Source organism: Camelus ferus, chromosome 10 (assembly GCF_009834535.1).
Source record: "Camelus ferus isolate YT-003-E chromosome 10, BCGSAC_Cfer_1.0, whole genome shotgun sequence".
NCBI lineage: Eukaryota > Metazoa > Chordata > Mammalia > Artiodactyla > Camelidae > Camelus > Camelus ferus.
Window position 1 is genome coordinate 35,317,490 of NC_045705.1, and position 19,806 is coordinate 35,337,295.

At 46.4% G+C, this 19,806-nt stretch overlaps 1 protein-coding gene across 1 annotated transcript in view; it reads right to left on the bottom strand.

Annotated features, from left to right (window-relative positions):
- TENM4 (teneurin transmembrane protein 4) overlaps positions 1–19,806 on the bottom strand; it is a 2,614,134-nt gene that overhangs the window by 74,473 nt on the left and 2,519,855 nt on the right. Inside the window, exon 28 of the mRNA XM_032488752.1 lies at positions 15,541–15,757. Within this exon, the coding sequence (XP_032344643.1) occupies positions 15,541–15,757 (217 nt within the window). The remainder of the gene's footprint in view (positions 1–15,540; positions 15,758–19,806) is intronic.

Consider the following 19,806-nt stretch of genomic DNA (forward strand, 5'->3'; position numbering starts at 1 on the left):
TGACTGGAGCCAGGATTCAAATTCAGGACTCGTCATTTATTATCCGTGAGCACTCAGGAAGGTCACTGCACCTCTCACACCACTTACCATCTGACACAGGTACACACTGAAATAACCAAGAACCTCAATTTGCTTTAGCTGCCTGGAAAAGCTGAGCAGAACATAATCAGAGCAGGGCTCTGAAAACTCGTTTCGATTCCACACCCTTTCTGTAAACATTTTTGTGCCGGGTCCATGGATGTGTTTATATTTAGTAATACATTGTGCACATGTGCTATCATCATTAGCTAATATTGGAAAGCATAATATTCGTTTGGGGCAAGGTTTAATGGACACAAATGAATATTTCAGCTAGTCTTCTTGGTAACTTTGAATCATTTGGTTAACTTTTTGTTAGATTCTTAAAAATTTTGACTCTCTTAGTTACCCATTCTTTAGATCTGATGAGAATGACCACTATTGTTCTTAACTTCATGGTGGAGTTGAGACAGACTTTGGACAAGGACAGACTTTTTTTTACAAGGAGTAGAAGTAGCAGCTCTGCCATTTGACTGTCTGCTTGTGCTTGCACTGAACACAATAGTACCATACTATCTTTGATTGGTAGTTACTTTGCAAACATCTTTTTATGCCACTAGACCCCATTTTATACGTAAGTTTGGTTAAAACCAGATTTTACATACACACATATGCACACACACACCCACACACACCCCCTACAGTCATGTTGTAATATACTAGAATAAACCAATGAAGCTCTCCGAGGAGTAGGTCCCCATCTCCCTCAGAATACCTCCTGTGCTGGTCCAGACATGTAACCAACTACCACTGGGACCAAGGGAGCAAGTCAGAGAAGACCTAGTTTATACGAGTAAACATCCACTCTTATTTTTTAAAATAAAAAGTAAATATAGATAGAGGTTCTAATATGTTCATCCTGTACCTTGTGGACCACATCGGGCACCCACCTTGGGACCACTGTATGGCACTGGAGTTACGATGCTTTGTGTCTGTGATTTCTTTTTATGAAATGAACTCTAACATGCTACATATTATTACAGTCAAAGAGCCAACTTCTATTTGTGCTTCATTCTTTATAGCTTATTTCAAAGCTCTTCCCTATATTTACTAAGTTTGTTTTCCAATAACCTTAGGCCAAAACCAACAGAACTCGATCTAGTCGCTTAACTTTTAATAGTGTTCCTGACTTATTGGAGATCAGGAAGTTGAACCAGATTTTCTCTTGCGGCACCTTGCAAATCTAAGATCCCCAGCTCTCCAAACTTTACCACTGTTATTTTACCACATCTTCAATATCCCTGTGCCATCCGTGTCACTTTCTGTTGTACCCCACTGGGTCCAGATAAAGTCCAAACTCTCTCGCTTGGCGTGTAAGTACCTTCAGGACTGGCCCCGCCTGTCTCTTCAGGCTCACGTCCTGTTTTCCCATTCTCACATCCTGTGCTGCTGCCATGTTAAATTCTTTCCCATACCCTTGCCTTGGCACTTCCATGCCTCCTTGCCCTTGTCTGCATTGGTTCATTTGCCTCAAATATCTTTCCTTCCCATTCCTACTAGTCTCTCCTTTAAACCTTCTGCCTCTCCTTGAGGCTCTTCCTGATTTTCCCAGGACAAAGAAGTCATCCCCTCCTTTGGCGAACAAAACACAATGTAGTTATCCCACTAAAGTGTATTCATCTGTACAAACACCTCATTGTCTTCTCTAGACTGTGAGTTTTTTGATGGGAACAACTATGTGCTTTTCATCTCCATAACTCCAGTGCTCAGCACAGGAGTAGATCTATTAGTATGCATTCAGTAAATGCTGAGTAAAGAAATAAATGAAGACCACATAAATGAATTTTAGAAAAAGATGATGACAGAAAAAACCATGAATATAGTTGTGTCACATAGCCTAAAGTAAAAAAAAAAAAAAGATATATACAGGGTAGGGGAAGAGAAACATAGACAGAGGCCATCAATGAGAACAGGGTTTGGTTATTGGAACTTTAACTGAGCACCTACTATGTGCTATACACAGTGCTAGGTAGTGGGGAAGATAGTTATTCATCCATTTTCTTCTTTACTTATGGAAACTACAGGAGGACAGTACCAGCAGTTTCTGTTTTATTTTCCATTGTATTCTAAGTAGCTAAATAACAATAAATGAGATGCAACCCCTATATATGAGGAACTCACCTTCTGGAATGAATATAATTTGACTTAAAAAAAACTCTTGTCCCCAGAAGTAAAGCTAGCGAGGGGTAAAAGGGGAGTTACCTACCAGGTCATTCTAGTAGGGCATACAAACATTCCTACAATTAGTATCAAGCACCACCAGGGCCTCCCCAGGTACCCTGACTCTGTTCTTCCATTTGGAATTGGGCTCAGTTTAGACTCCAACAGAGGCTTTCAGATTACTTGCTGGGCATGTAGAATGAATATCACAGGGAAGTACTTCAGTTTGTGACAAAAAAACCCTTTTCCTCTTGGACTGTTTTGTGTATGTCTGGGGAGAGGAAAGAAGAAATCCTCATACTTCTTCAGATTAACAGAAGAAGTTTAATGTTTAACTAGAAGGGTCCTTTGGGTGACTGAGTCCAAGCCCCTCAATTACAGGTGAGGTACGTGATCCCTAGAGATGGGTGGTTTCCCCTCCATCACCCATGGAGGCTGGGACCTCCATCAACAGGTCTGCTATGGTGTCCTGACACCACCTGGGGGCATCAGATGACAAGACGGCTGGGCAACTACTAGCATCTTCTGCAGAGCCCAGAAGCCACGGTTCTGTGATCTCCTAACTTTCTGTGGCTGCTGAGCTACTTCAGATACTCAGGGAGCATGAGCTCGCAGGCCACAGCTCTGATCATCCAATTCCAGGGGCGACCCAGCTGCTGAACACTGATGCTTTGGGCTGAGTCGCCTCCCACAGGAATCCTCTGGAATATTTCCTACTGGCCAACAAAGGTGCACACAAGAACAGAGCTCTTGGCTGTTCACAGCACTGTCATTTCCAGGGAAGTGAGTCCACCGGCTGTGGCAAAGGAGAAGCAGGACTGGGAGAGGACTCTCCAGGAGAGATCATTTTGGAAGAGCAAGGCCCTGATCCTGGGTGACTGGGGGACACGCCTCAGAATCACTGACCATGTGCCTGGGGACAGGGAATGTGTGAACATGTCTAGGCAGGCTAGTTCTCTGGGCTATGCAGCCGGAGGCCTGTGTCTAAGAGGACTCCTCAGGAGACAGTTGGTGCTGCTGGAAAAACTCGAGGCAGCGCTGCAAAAATGTGACTCCAGACAGTCTCAGTGGACAAGTTCACTTCATGACTGCATGTCCTATCTCCCTGTCCAAGCACAGGACAGGTCCTTCTCTCCCTGGAAAGGGGCTACGGAAAGTCCAGCTCAGCAGGCCAGGACCTGAGGTGTAGAGAAACAGACGGGTGGCACCAAGGGAAACAGTCCTTCCAGGGGCAGGGCAGGAAGATCTGACAGGGGACAGGCATGGGGAGAGAGCTCCCAGGGGCAGCTGGATGTGGACATCCCATTTGTTACCAGGTAATTATGCCCAGGTTCCTAAGCCAAGAAGGGGTGGAGCTCCAGACCCAGACGCGGCACGGGTGGGAGCCTAGCCAGAGAAGGCAGGGCTTGAGTCCTCGGGTGGCAGGGCTACAAGGCTGCTTATGTCAGGAACTTAGGGACAGAAAACAAGGCTGGGATTCTGAGACAGGATAGAAACCCATTTTGCAGATCTGGCATGTAGAAGGTCAGGCAGAGGAACAGTAGGAGGACTTGAGACTGAGCAGCTGGGGTTGCTCTAAGCCCTTCTCCTCTGATTGGGGTTGGTTTAGAGGCCTGCAGGTTAGACAGGGTAGTTACAAGGCCCTGTGGTAGTGAGGGCAAGAGGTGGGAGAGGAGGGCAGATGGGATCTCTCTCCTCTGCCAGAACACTGCCCGGAGGCAGCATCTCCCCTCATCACAGCCCCTCATGGTGGAGCTCACTCAGAGCCAGCTCTTTATGCCTCCAAGATCGGACTGGAGGGCTGGTCAGACTCGCCGCAAAGGCGTTTGAAGAGTCCTGATCTTATATTCTCCATTGAGGACAATATTAGTAACGTGATACATGGCCTTCCAATATTTTAACTTCTCATTGCTTGAAATGTATCAGCGTTGGGTGCAGAGAGTCCCTGACTTACAGACACTAGAATTCTGTTTGAAAGAGCCTGACTTAGGACTCAAGTTTCTCCAGGACTCAGACTCTGCTACTACCTTGCTCAGCCAAGACCTTTCTCTGGCCTCAAAGTTTCCCTTTCTACCGCAAAGGACTGACGATCTCAAAGGTCCATTCACCTCTGCCTGCCTTGGCACTAGGACACAAGCATTGGTTATATAACCCATTAAAGCTTCAGGCTAAGATTCTCATTTTTCTCCCAGTTCTCATGGTGACACTAAAACCTATACGAATACAAATGCCACTGCCAGTACTAACACTAACTCTTGCTCTAAGTGATAATGGCTACTCACGCTTATCTCGTGCTTACTGCTCTGACACATAAGTGTTTTATATCTCCTTTAATCCTCAGACATCCTCACAAGGTAGCAGTTATTATGATGTGACAGATGAGGAAAGTGAGGCACAGAGTGATGAAGCAACTTATCCCAGGTCACACAGCTGGCAAAGGGTGGGGCTCAAATTCAAGCCTAGCTACCTGCCCCTGAGGCCGTGCTCTGAAGCACTAAGACTTACTGTAGGTTAGCTTTTCATCGTGCTGTATGGTATTAGAGGGAAAGTCAGAGCCAGTTGGGGTTGCAGAGTCATAGCCGCACCATGTTGTAGAGATCTCCAAGCTGAAGATGCTGACATAGGAATATAAAAGACGTGGCAGAGAAGAACAGAGGCTCAGCATGTGGGCTCTGAGGCCAGTTGGCTTGGTTTCAAATGCTGGTTCTGCCACTCACAAGCCCTATGTCCTGGGCCAGGTTCCTCAACTTCTTTGTGCCTCAGTTTCCTGTCTATAAAAGAAGGATTTTTTTGGATCCATATGCCATGGATTCCCCGTGGCATATGGTTTTGGGGCAGATGTAAAGGTGTTACTGCTCGTGAAACTTACAAAGCATTTTGAACAATGTTCAACACATAGAACAGCCTTGGTAAATCTTCAGTGTTGTTACTGCATGTGTGCTATGCACCAGCCACTGGGTTTCATCTCATTGAATCCTCCAGACAACCTGTGGGGTGGGGACTTAGGAACCCCACATTCCGGAGGAGGAAACTGAGCCTCGCTTGCTCAAGGTTCCTTGCTCTCACGCTCCCAGGGGCTTGAACGCAGGCCCTCTCCCTCTCAGCCCCGAGTGGTTCCCGCGTCCGTGCAGCTTCGCCTGCTAATGCTTCCTAGGATGGACAGCGAGGAAAAAGCTCAGACTCCAAAGCAAACAGAGATCGTAATTTGGTTTTGGAATCAATAAAGGGATGATCAAGTGGCAGAGGAGTTGTTAGCTGCTCATCAGGATGATGTGAGAAGTTGCTGCCTGCATCCTGAATTAAATTCACCTAGTTGCTTTATCATCATAAACATTCATTTCAACGTGGGGAGGGATTTTTTTTAAACCAACATGAATAATATATAATGGCTGACATTTTGGAGGAAACAGTATCTTTACCTTCTTCTATCTTCCTTCAGGGTAATTTATCATTGTCTTTCTCCAGCCCTCCCTGCTCCCCACCTTTTTTTAAACTGATGGGGTAGCCTGTCAGCTCAGCTTGTTCTGAAAACGTAGGAGTATAATTCAATAATAAATTTGCTTCGAGGCCAGCTGTCAGGAAGCTGGTGTTTATCTGAACTCCATTAGATGGTCTCTACTGTTCGGTCTCTCTGAGGGCTGCCTAAGGCCTGGGGCAGGGGTGACTGGTAAGCAAACACATTTCTGGAACTGCTCTGCTGCTGACACTTGTGTGTATGGCTTTAGATCTGCAGTGGGCTGACAAAATGATACTGCATACATGATTTTTCCTCCCCACTTTCCATTATTTCTTTTTCCTCTCATAAATTCTTACTTCTGAAATTCTTGGAAACTCAGTGCCTTTATAAAGGGTCTGAGAGAAATTCTGAAGACTTATGTGCCATCAATGTTATGTGCCAAAACGTTATAGTAGTTTTAAGCCCTAACTGAGGTGAAATGCTCACATCTGGTTAGTGGACATGCAAGGGGCAGATCTTTCTCAGTTCCTGCCCCAAACTACCTTTTTGGCCTCTGACTCAGAGTCCCCTCTGTTCTTCCTTTCCATGCCCCCTCTGCACACCAGATTCATACACCTTAGGATTTCCTAAGACCCTCTTGATTTCAAATGTTAGAGCAGGTCTCTTGACTTTTGATTTGGAAAATACTATAACCATAATTATGTTGTAGCCACATTAAAATTCTCTCTGTCCTTGGATTATCATGGAAAGTTGTGCTGGTTCCTCAGTCTAGAATGCATTTTAAAATCCTGTTCAACTGAAACCCACAGTAAGCAATATAGCTTATTCAGTAGTATACATACACACACACGAAACAAATGTTGTAAAATACATGTCCTTTTACAGTGTTGCACTGATATTTTCCGTTTCATTGTACCCCATTCCATTTAAATTTACTTCTTAAAAATCAGTTTCACCCCACCACATTGATTTCATGATGTGCTAATGGGTTGTTGTGATCTGACCTGGGATAAATCATGTTTTAATGGCCAACCCTAGTCACTGAAATCTTTGTCTCAGGTCAAAGGCCATCTCCTGCCAGATGTCTTCATTCATTAGTTCATTGGTTTGTTTGCTCATTCATTTTCAAAACCAAACACTTCCTGCTGTCCTCCACTCTGAGCCAGGCCCTCTGCCCAGTGCTCGAGAAACAAAGAAGGGTCAGAGGCAGCCCCAGTGCAGGGGAGCTCAGGGACCCAGACTGGCAGGGGGTGTATTGGGCCCGCCTTTGAACTCTCCAAGCACCTTCCCTCTGCTCTCTTCAGGCACTCAGCAGTAGCTGATGGGCTGACTCACTGATTCATCCACCACTCATTGCGGTTCAGCCTGTGCCAAGCCCTCTGCCAGGCACGAGTGGTTTGATGACTAACAAGGCACTGGACACACACAGAGGCCCCAGTGTAACAGGACAGTAGATGCACATCTCCTTGCAGGCCTAGTGCAACATAGGTGCTGGTCAGTATTTACCAAACAGAGCTCGACTTCTGTGGGCAGTTCTGTCTCTCTCTGCGTCTCCCCATTCTCTCCTCTCCACGGGATCTGACCCGCTGTATGTGACACAACCTTCTACCTCCCGTGGGATGAATGCTCTGTCAGTTTCTCCTTTTTCCACAGTCCCTTGACTCCTGAAGTCTTTTCTCTTTGGCCTCACTGTGTCCTGTTCGCTGACTTTCATAGCGACCTGTCCACACCCACTGACTTGCCCGAGTGAGCTGACAACCTACGTGGTCTAGAGGGGCCCAGAGAGACTGGACAGCGTCATCACCTTTCTGTCATCAATACAGTGTCTTTGAATACATTCTGAACCAGTATTCAAATAACTTGGCGGTAGTTCTTCCTCTTCCTATGATCTGCTAACCTGTCCCAGCAGTGGCAATCCACAGGTACTCACCGGCGTGATCTATCTGCCCTATGTCCAGTCCTTTCGACCGTGGTCAGTCCTTCCCAAGAGCACAGGCACGACCAAAGCTGTGCAACAGGGAAGCAGCTGCCTGGAGTGCTCTGGGAGGAGGAATGTCTCAGTTGCCCTCCCTTTCCCAGCTGTCTGATCCCAAGCCCCAGAGTCTGGGTCCTGTTATCTGTCCTCCTTGTACAGATGACCTGCTGGGGATCCTTCCACCGACAGACCTGAGTGGCTCCTCCCCTCCCATTCAAGCCTCAACACACCATGTGTTGTACTCTCTCTGCGATTCCAGGGGAGGGGCAGGTGTTCCACCAGGCAGAAGGGCTCCAGGCATCCAAGCCAGGAGGGAAAGATGGTATCCAAGCCACCTAATCTGGTGATGGTGGTTCCCCTGCCTGCTCTGTCCCTCCTACTGTAGATCAGCTGAAGTCATTCACACCTGGATCACTGTGTGAGGAGTTGAGCACAGCAGTGGCAGAATGTCAGAGGGAGCTGCTGTCTTCAGTAACCCGAAATTAAACACCTGCTCCGGGCCAGGCACTGTGCTGGGCTCTGGGGACACAGAAGAACCAGACAGGATCTCTGAGGGAGGCCTTCCTCACTCTCAGTCCATCTGGCAGGACTTCTGCTTCAGCTCTGAGTCTAGCTCTGTGCTTGCCTCCAAGGAGTCCAGCCCAGCCCAACCCAGAGCCCGCTCTGCATGGCTGGGTCCCTCACATCCTAGAGAACTGCTGGCCATCCTTCCCTGAGGGCCACCCCTGCTCTAGGACCTCTGCACCAGCTGGGGTGCTGCACAGAAGCATCAGGAACCTCTCATATAACTCTGGGAGAACCTCTGCCTCCTCGTCCTTGCCAGTGGTTGGGCCTCTCAGGAAAGGTATCCTGGGGAGAGCCCAGGGCATGGAGGACTGGCTGGCTGGCTTCCCCCACAGAAGGAGGCTCCGGTCAGTCCCAACCTGGCCTTCAATTCCTCTCCCTCCCATGGTCCCAGCAGGCCTCATACTTGGGTCGCCTTGAGTCAGTCTCACAGCTGGGAATCCACTGAGTGAAGGAGGAGCCACCTCCCCTTGCTGGGCTCAGAAATACTGTTGTGTCTTGGGGTGACAGGCTGCTTCTCGGAGCCTGTTAAACGGACTCCCATTCAGACTAGATAAATTGTGGCGCAGCATATGGGGTGCAGGAAAATACAGGGTTTTTCTGTCCCACAGGCCACCTATTGTTAAACACAGGCACCAAGTCAGGCTGGCCTGCCCATTAGAAACCCCACCCTCTGGAGAAGTGCCACTGGATTCCTCCCTAACAAGGACCCCGGCTGACAGCCAGCTGGCAGAGCACTGCCCTTTCTCTTCCTCAAATAAGGACTCAACAGTCTAAACCCAGCTCCTCTCTGGGGGGTTCTGCTGGACTTCCCTGGAGGGCAGGTTGCTCTCAAGTTTCACTCCTGCTCCAGGAGGTGGAGTTGGAAGCTCTTTCTAACATCATCACTATCGTCACGTTCATCGTCATCGCTGTCATCATATAATCTGCAAGCAGTGTGTACTAGTTTGAGACTTTATGAACTTTTAAAAACACTTTATCACATCAACAAGAGAAAGGACAAAAACCACATGATCATCTCAATCGATGCAGAAAAAGCATTTGATAAAATTCAACACCCATTTATGATAAAAACTCTCACCAAAGTGGGTATAGAGGGAATATATCTCAACATAATAAAAGCTATATATGACAAACCTACAGCCAGCATAGTACTCAACGGTGAAAAACTCAAAAGCTTCCCACTAAAATCTGGGACAAGACAAGGATGCCCACTATCACCACTCCTATTCAACATAGTCCTGGAAGTCCTAGCCACAGCAGTCAGGCAAGAGAAAGAAATAAAAGGGATCCAAATTGGATAAGAAGAGGTAAAAGTGTTACTATATGCCGACGATATGTTACTATATATAGAAAACCCTAAAAGGTCCACACAAAAACTACTAGAGCTGATTGAAGAATTCAGCAAGGTAGCAGGTTACAAAATTGACGTTCAAAAATCAGTTGCATTTCTTTACACTAACGATGAATCAACAGAGAAAGAAAGTAAAGAAACAATCCCCTTTAAAATAGCACCCAAAGTAATAAAATATCTGGGAATAAATCTAACCAAGGAGGTGAAAGAATTATACACAGAAAACTATAAACCATTGATGAAGGAAATGAAAGAAGACTTTAAAAAATGGAAAGATATCCCATGCTCTTGGATTGGAAGAATCAATATTGTCAAAATGGTCACACTGCCCAAGGCAATCTACAGATTTAATGCAATCCCTATCAAATTACCCAGGACATATTTCACAGAACTAGAACAAATCATAATAAAATTCATATGGAACCATCAAAGACCTAGAATTGCCAAAGCATTACTGAAGAGAAAGAAAGAGGCTGGAGGAATAACTCTCCCAGACCTTAGACAATACTACAGCGCTACAGTCATCAAGACAGCATGGTATGGGTACAAAAGCAGACATATAGACCAATGGAACAGAATAGAGAGCCCAGAAATGAACCCACAAATTTTTGGTCAACTAATCTTCGACAAAGGAGGCAAGAATATACAATGGAATAGACAGTCTCTTCAGCAAATGGTGTTGGGAAAACTGGACAGCAGCATGTAAAACAATGAAGCTAGAACACTCCCTTACACCATATACAAAAGTCAACTCAATATGGATCAAAGACTTAAACATAAGACAAGATACAATAAACCTCCTAGAGGAAAACATAGGCAAAACATTATCTGACATACATCTCAAAAATGTTCTCCTAGAATAGTCTACTCAAGCAATAGAAATAAAAGCAAGAATAAACAAATGGGACCTAATGAAACTTATAAGCTTCTGCACAGCAAAGGAAACCATAAGTAAAACAAGAAGACAACCTACGGAATGGGAGAAAATTTTTGCAAATGAAACCGACAAAGGCTTGATCTCCAGAATATATAAGCAGCTAATATGACTCAATAAGAAAAAATAAACAACCCAATCCAAAAGTGGGCAGAAGACCTAAACAAGCAATTCTCCAAGGAAGACATACAAATGATCAAAAGGCACATGAAAAAATGCTCAATATCACTAATTATCAGAGAAATGCAAATCAAAACTACAATGAGGTATCACCTCACACCAGTCAGAATGGCCGTCATTCAAAAATCCACAGATGACAAATGCTGGAGAGGCTGTGGAGAGAGGGGAACCCTCCTACACTGCTGGTGGGAATGCAGTCTGGTGCAGCCACTATGGAAAACAGTGTGGAGATTCCTCAAAAGACTAGGAATAGACTTACTGTATGACCCAGGAATCCCACTCCTGGGCTTGTATCCAGAAGGAACCCTACTTCATGATGACACCTGCACCCCAGTGTTCATAGCAGCACTATTTACAATAGCCAAAACATGGAAACAGCCTAAATGTCCATCAACAGGTGACTGGAAAAAGAAGAGGTGGTATATTTATACAATGGAATACTACTCAGCCATAAAAAATGACAACATAACGCCATTTGCAGCAACATGGATGCTCCTGGAGAATGTCATTCTAAGTGAAGTAAGCCAGAAAGAGAAAGAAAAATACCATGTGAGATCGCTCATATGTGGAATCTAAAAAACAAAAACAAAAACAAAAACAAACAAACAAATAAAAACAAAGGGTAAATACAGGACAGAAACAGACTCATAGCCATAAAATACAGACTTGTGGTTGCCAGAGGGGCGGAGGGTGGGAAGCGATAGACTGGGATTTCAAAATTGTAGGATAGATAAACAAGATTATACTGTATAGCACAGGGAAATATACACAAAATCTTATGGTAGCTCACAGAGAAAAAAATGTGATAATGAGTGTGTATATGTCCATGTATGACTGAAAAATTGTGCTGAACACTGGAATTTGACACAACATTGTAAAATGATTATAAATCAATAAAAAATGTTAAAAAAAACACTTTTAAAACATTTTTTGAGGGGGTAGGTAATTAGGGATGTATGTATGTATGTATGTATGTATTTTATTTATTATTTAACAGAGGTACTGGGGATTGAACCCAGGACTTTGTGCATGCTAAGCATGCACTTGACCACTGAGCTATACCCTCCTGCTCCTGAACTTTTTGTTTTTTCATTTAATTCTCATGGCCACTCTGCACAATAGACATTATTACCCTGCTCCGACAGAGGAGGACATTGGAGCTCAGAGAAGTTGAGGAATTTTCCCAAGGTCACACAGCTATTCAGTGGAGGCAAGAGACTTTAAATCCAGGTCTCGGCGATTTTCACTGGGCCACGCTGCTGCCATAGGAGCCACCCCACTCACTCATCGCCTAAGCACCGAGCCCTGCGTTAGGTGCTTTATCTCAGGTAATCATTTTTTTTTTCCTTTTAGTTTGATTTACTTTTGTTTTTTGTTTTTAATTGAAGTATAGTCAGTTTACAATGCTGTGTCAATTCCTGGTGTACAGCATAGTGTTTCAGTCTTACATGTACATACCTATATACCTTTTCATATTCATTTTTATTGTGGCTTTCGTGAAGTAGTTACTATGATTGCCAATTTATAATTGGAGGCATATATGCACAAGTTAAATCATTTCCCTGGGGCCACACTAAACTAGTAGTTGGTAAAGCCCAGATTCAAACTCTGGGCACTTTCAATTATACCATATTTCTTCACATGAGAGGAAAGAAAGCAACAACCCAAACTTGGTAACCGATGTCACTTTATCCCCACTGTGTAAGTAAAAACTGCATTCCCGGCGCAGAGCAAGACAACGGAATACCAAGCAGGCAGTCTAATGAGAAAAGCATCTGCTGCCTTGTGTTTCCAGGTTTCCAGTCACCTGGGACTGTTTTACACAAAAGTCTGCTGGGTGATACTTAGTAGTGAAAGATAGCTGTTTCTTCTGAATCTAGATCAGCAAGGAGCAGGGGCAGAATGATTCAGGCAAATGTTAGGGAAAAGGAACTGTTACAGTAACATTTGGAAGCTTCCATTATCCACCCATTTTAGAGAAAATACTACGTTCCAGGCTCTTCCCTAAGTAAGGCAGGTTTGGAGAGATGAATGGTCTTTGCTTTCCAAGCATCTGTTATTTAACTGAAGGTGACAGATATATAAACAATGATCTGGGAGCTGACTTCTACTCCTGCTTCTGCTACTAATCTGTAATGTGATTTTAACAGATAATTTAACCTCTCTGGACTCTGAATCCTCAGTAGCAAATTAAATAAAATAGATAATGTGTCCATCCATCCTCCATCCATCCTCTGTCCCTCCATGCTTCCGTCCCTCCTACTTTCCTCCCATTTCTTCATCGTTCAAGGCAATACATATGCATATTTATCTCAAGCAACTACTAAGAGCTACAATGAGTAAGATGCAGTCCTGTCCTGGCGGACTCTGTTCAGAGGGTTAACAGACATTCACATAGTCACTGTATCAGGCCACTTCCCCAGAGCCACGTATCCAATAGTGGCAGAGCCAGGATCTGAACCACAAGTTGGCCTCACTCTGAGACCTGTGCTCTCTTCTCTGCTGAGCCGTCCATTTCTCCCAGTAGCGGTTTCTCAAGATCCCCACTTGACTGGCTCCTTTAGGCAAGTCAGACTGGGAGAAAATGATACTGAGATCCTTGAGCAGGTGCCACTTAACTTGTGGCATGGCCTAAACAGCAGGCTTGGTGAGTGACCAGAGGACATGCAGGGGACATGGTCCCTGCTGGCCCTGATCAGGATGGCATGATAAGGGCACCCCTTAAGCAGAACCAGCCAGAGCTCTATCAGATCTCATAAAGGGTCTAGTAAAGAAAGGCTGAGCAAATAATATTCCCCTTGGTTGGAGTCATATTTCTATCTCCATTTGATTAAAAGAACTAACGCCACGGAAAGGCCCACGAGCATACACACAAAATCACACAATGGAATAAAAAAGCAGAAAGCTTCCTACCCAGAGACAAAAGTAGCATTTCTGGCCAAGATAAATGAATAGGTTTCTCCTCAGTCTGTTTCTGCTCCTGGCTCTGCCGCTTGACTAGCCTATGAATGTGGGAAGATTGCTTCACCGCTGAGGTTCTCAATATTCTCTGTTCTTCACTTTTCCTGTCTCATTATCGCTCCTTGTGAGGAAGTGCTGGGGCAGTGGAAAGGAGGGCCCTGGAGTCTTAGATCCAGCACGTCCATCCCAGGAGCGAGGCCTCCTCCTGGGATTCCCAGGTATTCTCTGGGGACGCTAATACCACCTCCCAGAGCTCTTCCCCAGGGTGCTTTTTTACATCCCCACTCCTCTCCCCTTACACGTTCTCCTCCAGCAAACTTTCGTGTGCTCGTGGCTTCATCTCCTGCTTATTTGTTGGTGGCTCCCAAATCAAAGTCCTCAGCCCTAACCTCTATGTGAGCTCCAGAAATGTTTATGAACTGCTTCCCGCTCTCTGGTCCTGCTTGGAAGGTTTGCCAGGAATGATTGTTATCATTATTAATTTTGTATTAAATGATGATGATGATACTCATAGCTGCCCCTGACTGACGGCCAGGTATTATGCTAAAGGCTTTACAAGGAATGTTTTCAAGGCATGTGTCATTGAACCTTCTCAGCTCTATGAAGTAGCCACTGTTGTCACCATCACTCCCATTTTAGAGATATTTCCTCTTGGCTGTTCTACTGAGGTGAGTCCCTTCCTTGCCCTTGCTGTGCTCAAGGCAGAGGTCATCACTTTGTTCCCAAGCCTGCTCCTGCTCTCAGGTCCCCAACGTGGGGTAGTTACCATCCTCTACTAGGCACCCGAGTAAGGTCTCTCCTTTCTCCAGCATCCCTCAGACCCAGCCCATAATGAAGCCCTGCTGATTTCCCCTTTAAAGAGAACTGGGGCTGTCTTTCATCATTCCCATCCCTCATCCCTACCCCCACCGCCCCCTCAGGGCAGGAATTCTCTGGCACCGAAATCATGAACATAGAAGGCACACAATCTGTGACTGCTGAATTGAACTGGGCTGACTTGCAGAGAAAGCTCTATGTGTGTGAGGCATCTCTACATTGGAAGACATTCAAAAGACATGATCATACATCCTTCCTGGATACCTTTACCAAGTTCATAGACCCTGGTGTGGGGAGCAGCAAACAGAGAGCTCCTGTACCTTTTCATGCCCCTGGGTTTTTGCACAGGCTGTTCTCTCTCCCAGAACACCCTCTCTCTCCCTTGCCTAGCTATTTCTCATTTTTAAGACTCAGTTCTTAAGTCTCAGCCTTCCCCCTACCTAGGAATGTCCTCTCCCTGTTTCCAGAGTGCCCTGCAGGCATATTTCTAGCCTACCCCACTGGAACTATTTTTTGTCCCCCTAGTGGACAATGGGCAGGAACTGTGTTTGTCTCATCTCTGATTCCAGCACAGGATGTGGCACAGAACAGACCTCAGTAAAAAACTGTCCACCAGATGACACAGCCGACAACTTGTGAAAGACGCATGGGCTTGTAACCTGGGACGCCAGCAGAGGCAACCCTGCCCAGCCTAACAGAGTCTCCTGGACGTCAGCTCCAACGGTGAACAGTGTCAGAGCTTTTCAGCTCATCTTGAGACCACAGGATCAGTATGAGCTGACTGCAAAGTGGGTATTGATCCATGATTCCCCTTGGACCTTTGATTTCTCACTCTCTCCATCTTCACCCGGTGAGAACAACACAACTTTGCTCATAAAAATTCCAAATGCCGCGGATAGCAGTCTTCTAAACGTGGGTACTCGAGGCTGCTTCCCTGCCTCCCTGCCATTCCATCCTTTGGTGCCCACCCTCCTGGCCTCCTCCAACCCCCATGCACCCAAATGTGGCCCTGGAGTTGACCCATTTCCCTGTCAGAGAGCCACGGCCAGAGCTGGACTCACCCTCTGTCAAAGGGGTTCTCCCCGGGGATGACGTGTGTGCTGTCCCTGCCCACGAGGAACTTGATGCGGTCGTAGAAGGAGTGCAGGTTCTGCTGGGACACAGGGGCCTGTGTCTCCTGGATGATGTCCAGAGGGTCGGGGGAGCCCAGGCACAGCGGGCTGGTGTGACAGAGGGGCTGGAGGCAGCAGTCGGGGTCCATGCAGTCCACCAAGCCATCTGCAGGGGGCACAGAGCACGACAGTTCACATCGCTATGTTCCATCAGCCACGTTTTTCCACAGCACCTGCACTTACTTCTCTCTTTTCAATTCACTGAAAAACAGGATTAAGTGCCTGATACAGGCCAAGGCCTCTGCTGGGCACCAAGGAGATTCAGGTGCTTCGGATTAGGTCCCAGCCCACTAGTCCAGCAGGAGAGATAGACAAGTCGGTCAGTGGACAGTGTGACATGTTAGTATTGTTTTTTTCAAAGAGCTAGAAGGAATTACATATATGGAGGCCCAAAGGTGAGAGAACACATTGAACCTTTGAGTGGCTAAACTCAAGTGCTGAGCTCAGAAGGTGAGGGGACCAGCACAAGAGGAGGCTGCCGGGGCTGGGAGGAGCAGACAGCTGGGACTCCTGGGCCCGGCTGGGGAGTTCGCATTTCACCTTCCGGGTAATGGGAGCTAGTGAAAGGCGCTAAGCAGGGGGTGACTCCATCTGACTTGCAGGGCTGAAAGAACACCTGCTGTATCAAGGAGAGAGGACTAAAGGGGCCCAAAGTGGAAGCTGGAGGAGCCACGGAGGGGGCGTTGCTGAGGTTACATATGGGGAAAACAATGGTTCCTGAGACTAGTGAGGTACAGTAGAGACTGAGAGAAGTGGATGGTTCAGAGAGACACTGAAGAGGTAAAAACGGTGAGACCTGGCAACCGCCTGGCTTTGGGGGTGAGGGAGAGGCCGTGTTGGAGAAGGCACCTCTCCCAGGTGCGATGTAAATGTATGCAGACCTGGCCCTGTCTACAGTGAGAGGGGCTTTCTGAGCTTGCTGGATGGTCTCAGATCACTGACCAAGTTGCCATTAGCAGGGAATTCTCTTCACCACATAGGTGGAATTCTTTAGGACTGAAAATTACATTACAGCTTCCAGCATCCCAAAGTGCAAAAAAAAAAAAAAAAATTTTTCATCAGATCACAAATTTTTGGTCTCATTATCCCAAAGTGCTTTTACAGGCACACAACAGAATAGCTTAAAATAGATAAGAAACTCAGGGATTAGAGGATACTGCCCAAAGTGGGGGACAGGGAAAGCTCAGGGTTCCAGTCTGCTTTGTAGGCAGAGAACAGTCTAAGCACGGGTATTCCTCTGTGGGGTTGAATTCTTTCTCTCTGGCTTATCAGCTCTGTGACTTTGGGCAAATTTCCCCACCACCCTGGGGACACAGATTCTGCTCTGGTTATCTCTGTTGTATCTCCAGCACTTGGTATAGGTGTTTAAAACGTAACTGGTAAATAAATCAATGAATGAGAATTGAATGAATTAGTTAATAAATGAATCAAGGGGACAAAACCAAATGACAGCCTATAAAAGGCAGGAAACCATTATCTTGATTCAATTAAATAATGCGGGATGGTGGGAGGATCCTGAGGCTCAGAGACTCAAGTTCAAGTCCCAGAACTGCCCTAAGAATGACTCTGCACGAGTTCCTGTACTTAACCTCTTTGAGCCCCCATCTCCCCATCACTGACACACCTCCTTCACATCTGTCTCCAGGGGTTTACAACATAGACACTGCCCACTAGAACACTGCATATGCATTGGTTGGACTGGTGCCCCACCCACACAGGCAGCATCCCTAAGCCTCCTTACTAGCCTTGGTGTCCTGTGGCCCCAGGCGAGCTACTTGGCCTCCCCGAAACCCAGTTTTCCTTCCTTAATAAGTTAAGGACAAAAATCTCTTGTCTTTCTCTCCCAACTTCTGCCTGGTATCCAAGACCTTACATGGTATATGCCCTCTGTGAGGACAGCGGGCTGACGTGACAGAGGGGCTGAAGGCAGCAGTCGGGGTCCATGGTGGTAAACAGTATGGGCTCCTGAGCCAGACTGAGGTCAAATTCTTGCTCTGAAACCTGCTACTGTGTGACCTTGGGCAGGTTGCTTAACAAATCTGGCCCCAGTTTCCCACACCTCTTACAAGTAGATCATAAAAGTCAGTGTCACATAAGTATTTTTTACATAAATGAAAAACATAATACACGTCCCCAAATCTAGCAGAGTACCTGACACATAGTAAGTACTTAGTAAGAGGCAGTTCCTCTTCCTGACCCTGAACCTGGAACATGGCCTGCCAAAGTGAGCACCAAAGTGGGAGTCCTTCGTCTGCTCCCAGCCAGTCATCCCGAGATGTGGAGGAAAGGCCTCCCCTCACTCCAGCTCCGTCCCGGGTCCTAACCATGGCTCCCGCCCCGGCTCCCAGAGACACCAGCTCACTGCCTAGCAAAGCACCTGTCTTCGCCGGCAGTCGGCGGGCTCCACCGCACATTCTCGTGCTGCCCCGTCAGACATTGCTTAAACACATAATTACAGCCCGAGCTGAGGGTTATTTGCATTTTGCTATTGATGTTAGCGTGACAGATTCAGCTGCCGCATCCATAACTCCACAGAAATGCTCCATTATTCAATCCCAGCGAGCAGGGACGCTGACCATTAAATCAGCTAGCACAATTGAAGGGCCATGAAAAGTCATGGCTAATTTGAAATTTTATTAGCTCTTGCCTGCTCTTGTTTACCACCAAAGCAGGCCCTGGAAACCAGACTTTTTACCTCTTTATAAACACTCTGCTCTGTGGCACCATGGAAGAACTGCTTCTTGTTCTCTGATCCTGGGGAAGGTTTGCTAGGAATGATGGTTATTGTTATTAATTTTTGTATTAAATGATGATGATAATGATGCTGACAGCTGCCACTTACTGAGGGCCAGGCATTGTGCTAAACGCTCTACAAGGAATGTTTTCAAGGCATGTATCATTGAATCTCCCCAGCTCTATGAAGTAGCCACTGTTGTCCCCATCACCCCCATGTTACAGAGAAGGAACCAGTGGTTCAAAGTGGTAAAGGAATTTGGTCAAGGTCACACAGTCAGTCAGCAAGGAAGCTGACTTGGAATTTGAACTCAGTTCTTTCAGGTTCTCTGATCCTGAAGAGACTTTTAGAAACCATTTTTAAAATGGAAAACATGAATTTATGAGTCTTGCTAAATGTTACCCTTCTGTGCTCTTCCAGTGCCCTGGGCGGTCTCCAACACGGCGCCCATCCTCTATACTGTAACTTCGACTTTCTCTGTCTCCCTCGCCACACAATGAGTTCCTGGGGGTCATTTCAGGATCCCTGTCTCCTGTGAGCTTTCAGCTTCATCCTTGCCTCTGGAATCTGGGGCTCCCCGTAACCCTTATTTCCTTCATTAAAAAAATTCAGCAATGAATTTTAAAAACAAATTGTTGTTCCTTGTATTCAGAGGGCCTTTGTGATGATCCAGTTGGCCATTCTGCTAGAAATGAAAGTCTCAGCAAAGGCTCTGAGCTTCAGTCCACCCATCTGTAACATGCACAACCAGACCTACCCAGAGAGACGCTGGGAGGATTAGGTGAGAGCATGGGTGTGGAGCACTCAGCGCGATGACCAGCACCTAAGTAAGTGCTTGACAGATACTGGTTACTATTAGCTTCTGGCCAGGTGCTCCCCTTGAACAGGGATCCTGGTAACAGAGCTACCCTGGTCCCCTCCCTCTACACGTGTTTCAGGGCAGCCCTTTCTGGATGCAGCCTGTCTGGCTTTGGAGAACTAAATGACATAAATGTGGCCATAGTGAGTTAAGGAAGCAAAGACCTCAGGGGACTTGAAGATTGGTTCTCTGAAACGGGGACATCACACCCACAGTGCTCTTACGAGAGACTCTGGGACTGTGGAATTACTGTATCGGTCACAGGTAAGTGGGATCCAGCCAGGCCCAAAATGCTGCCTGCCTCCACCTCCCTACCTGATGCTCCCAGGTCATTCACTAGGCAAATATTTGCTGACTCGTAAACGCAGGCTAAATAAAGGCCATCCACCAATAAAGGCCATCATGTTTAAATGAGATACATATTTTAAAAATGAGTAAGGCCCACAAAATTCTAATCAAAGTCTCAGTTTCTGAGACCAGCTTCTGTGCAAACACCTGTGTTTTCAGACGCAGCATACAGCGGCCTGCAGTAGGGCTCCACAGTCAGTCACACGGTGTCAGT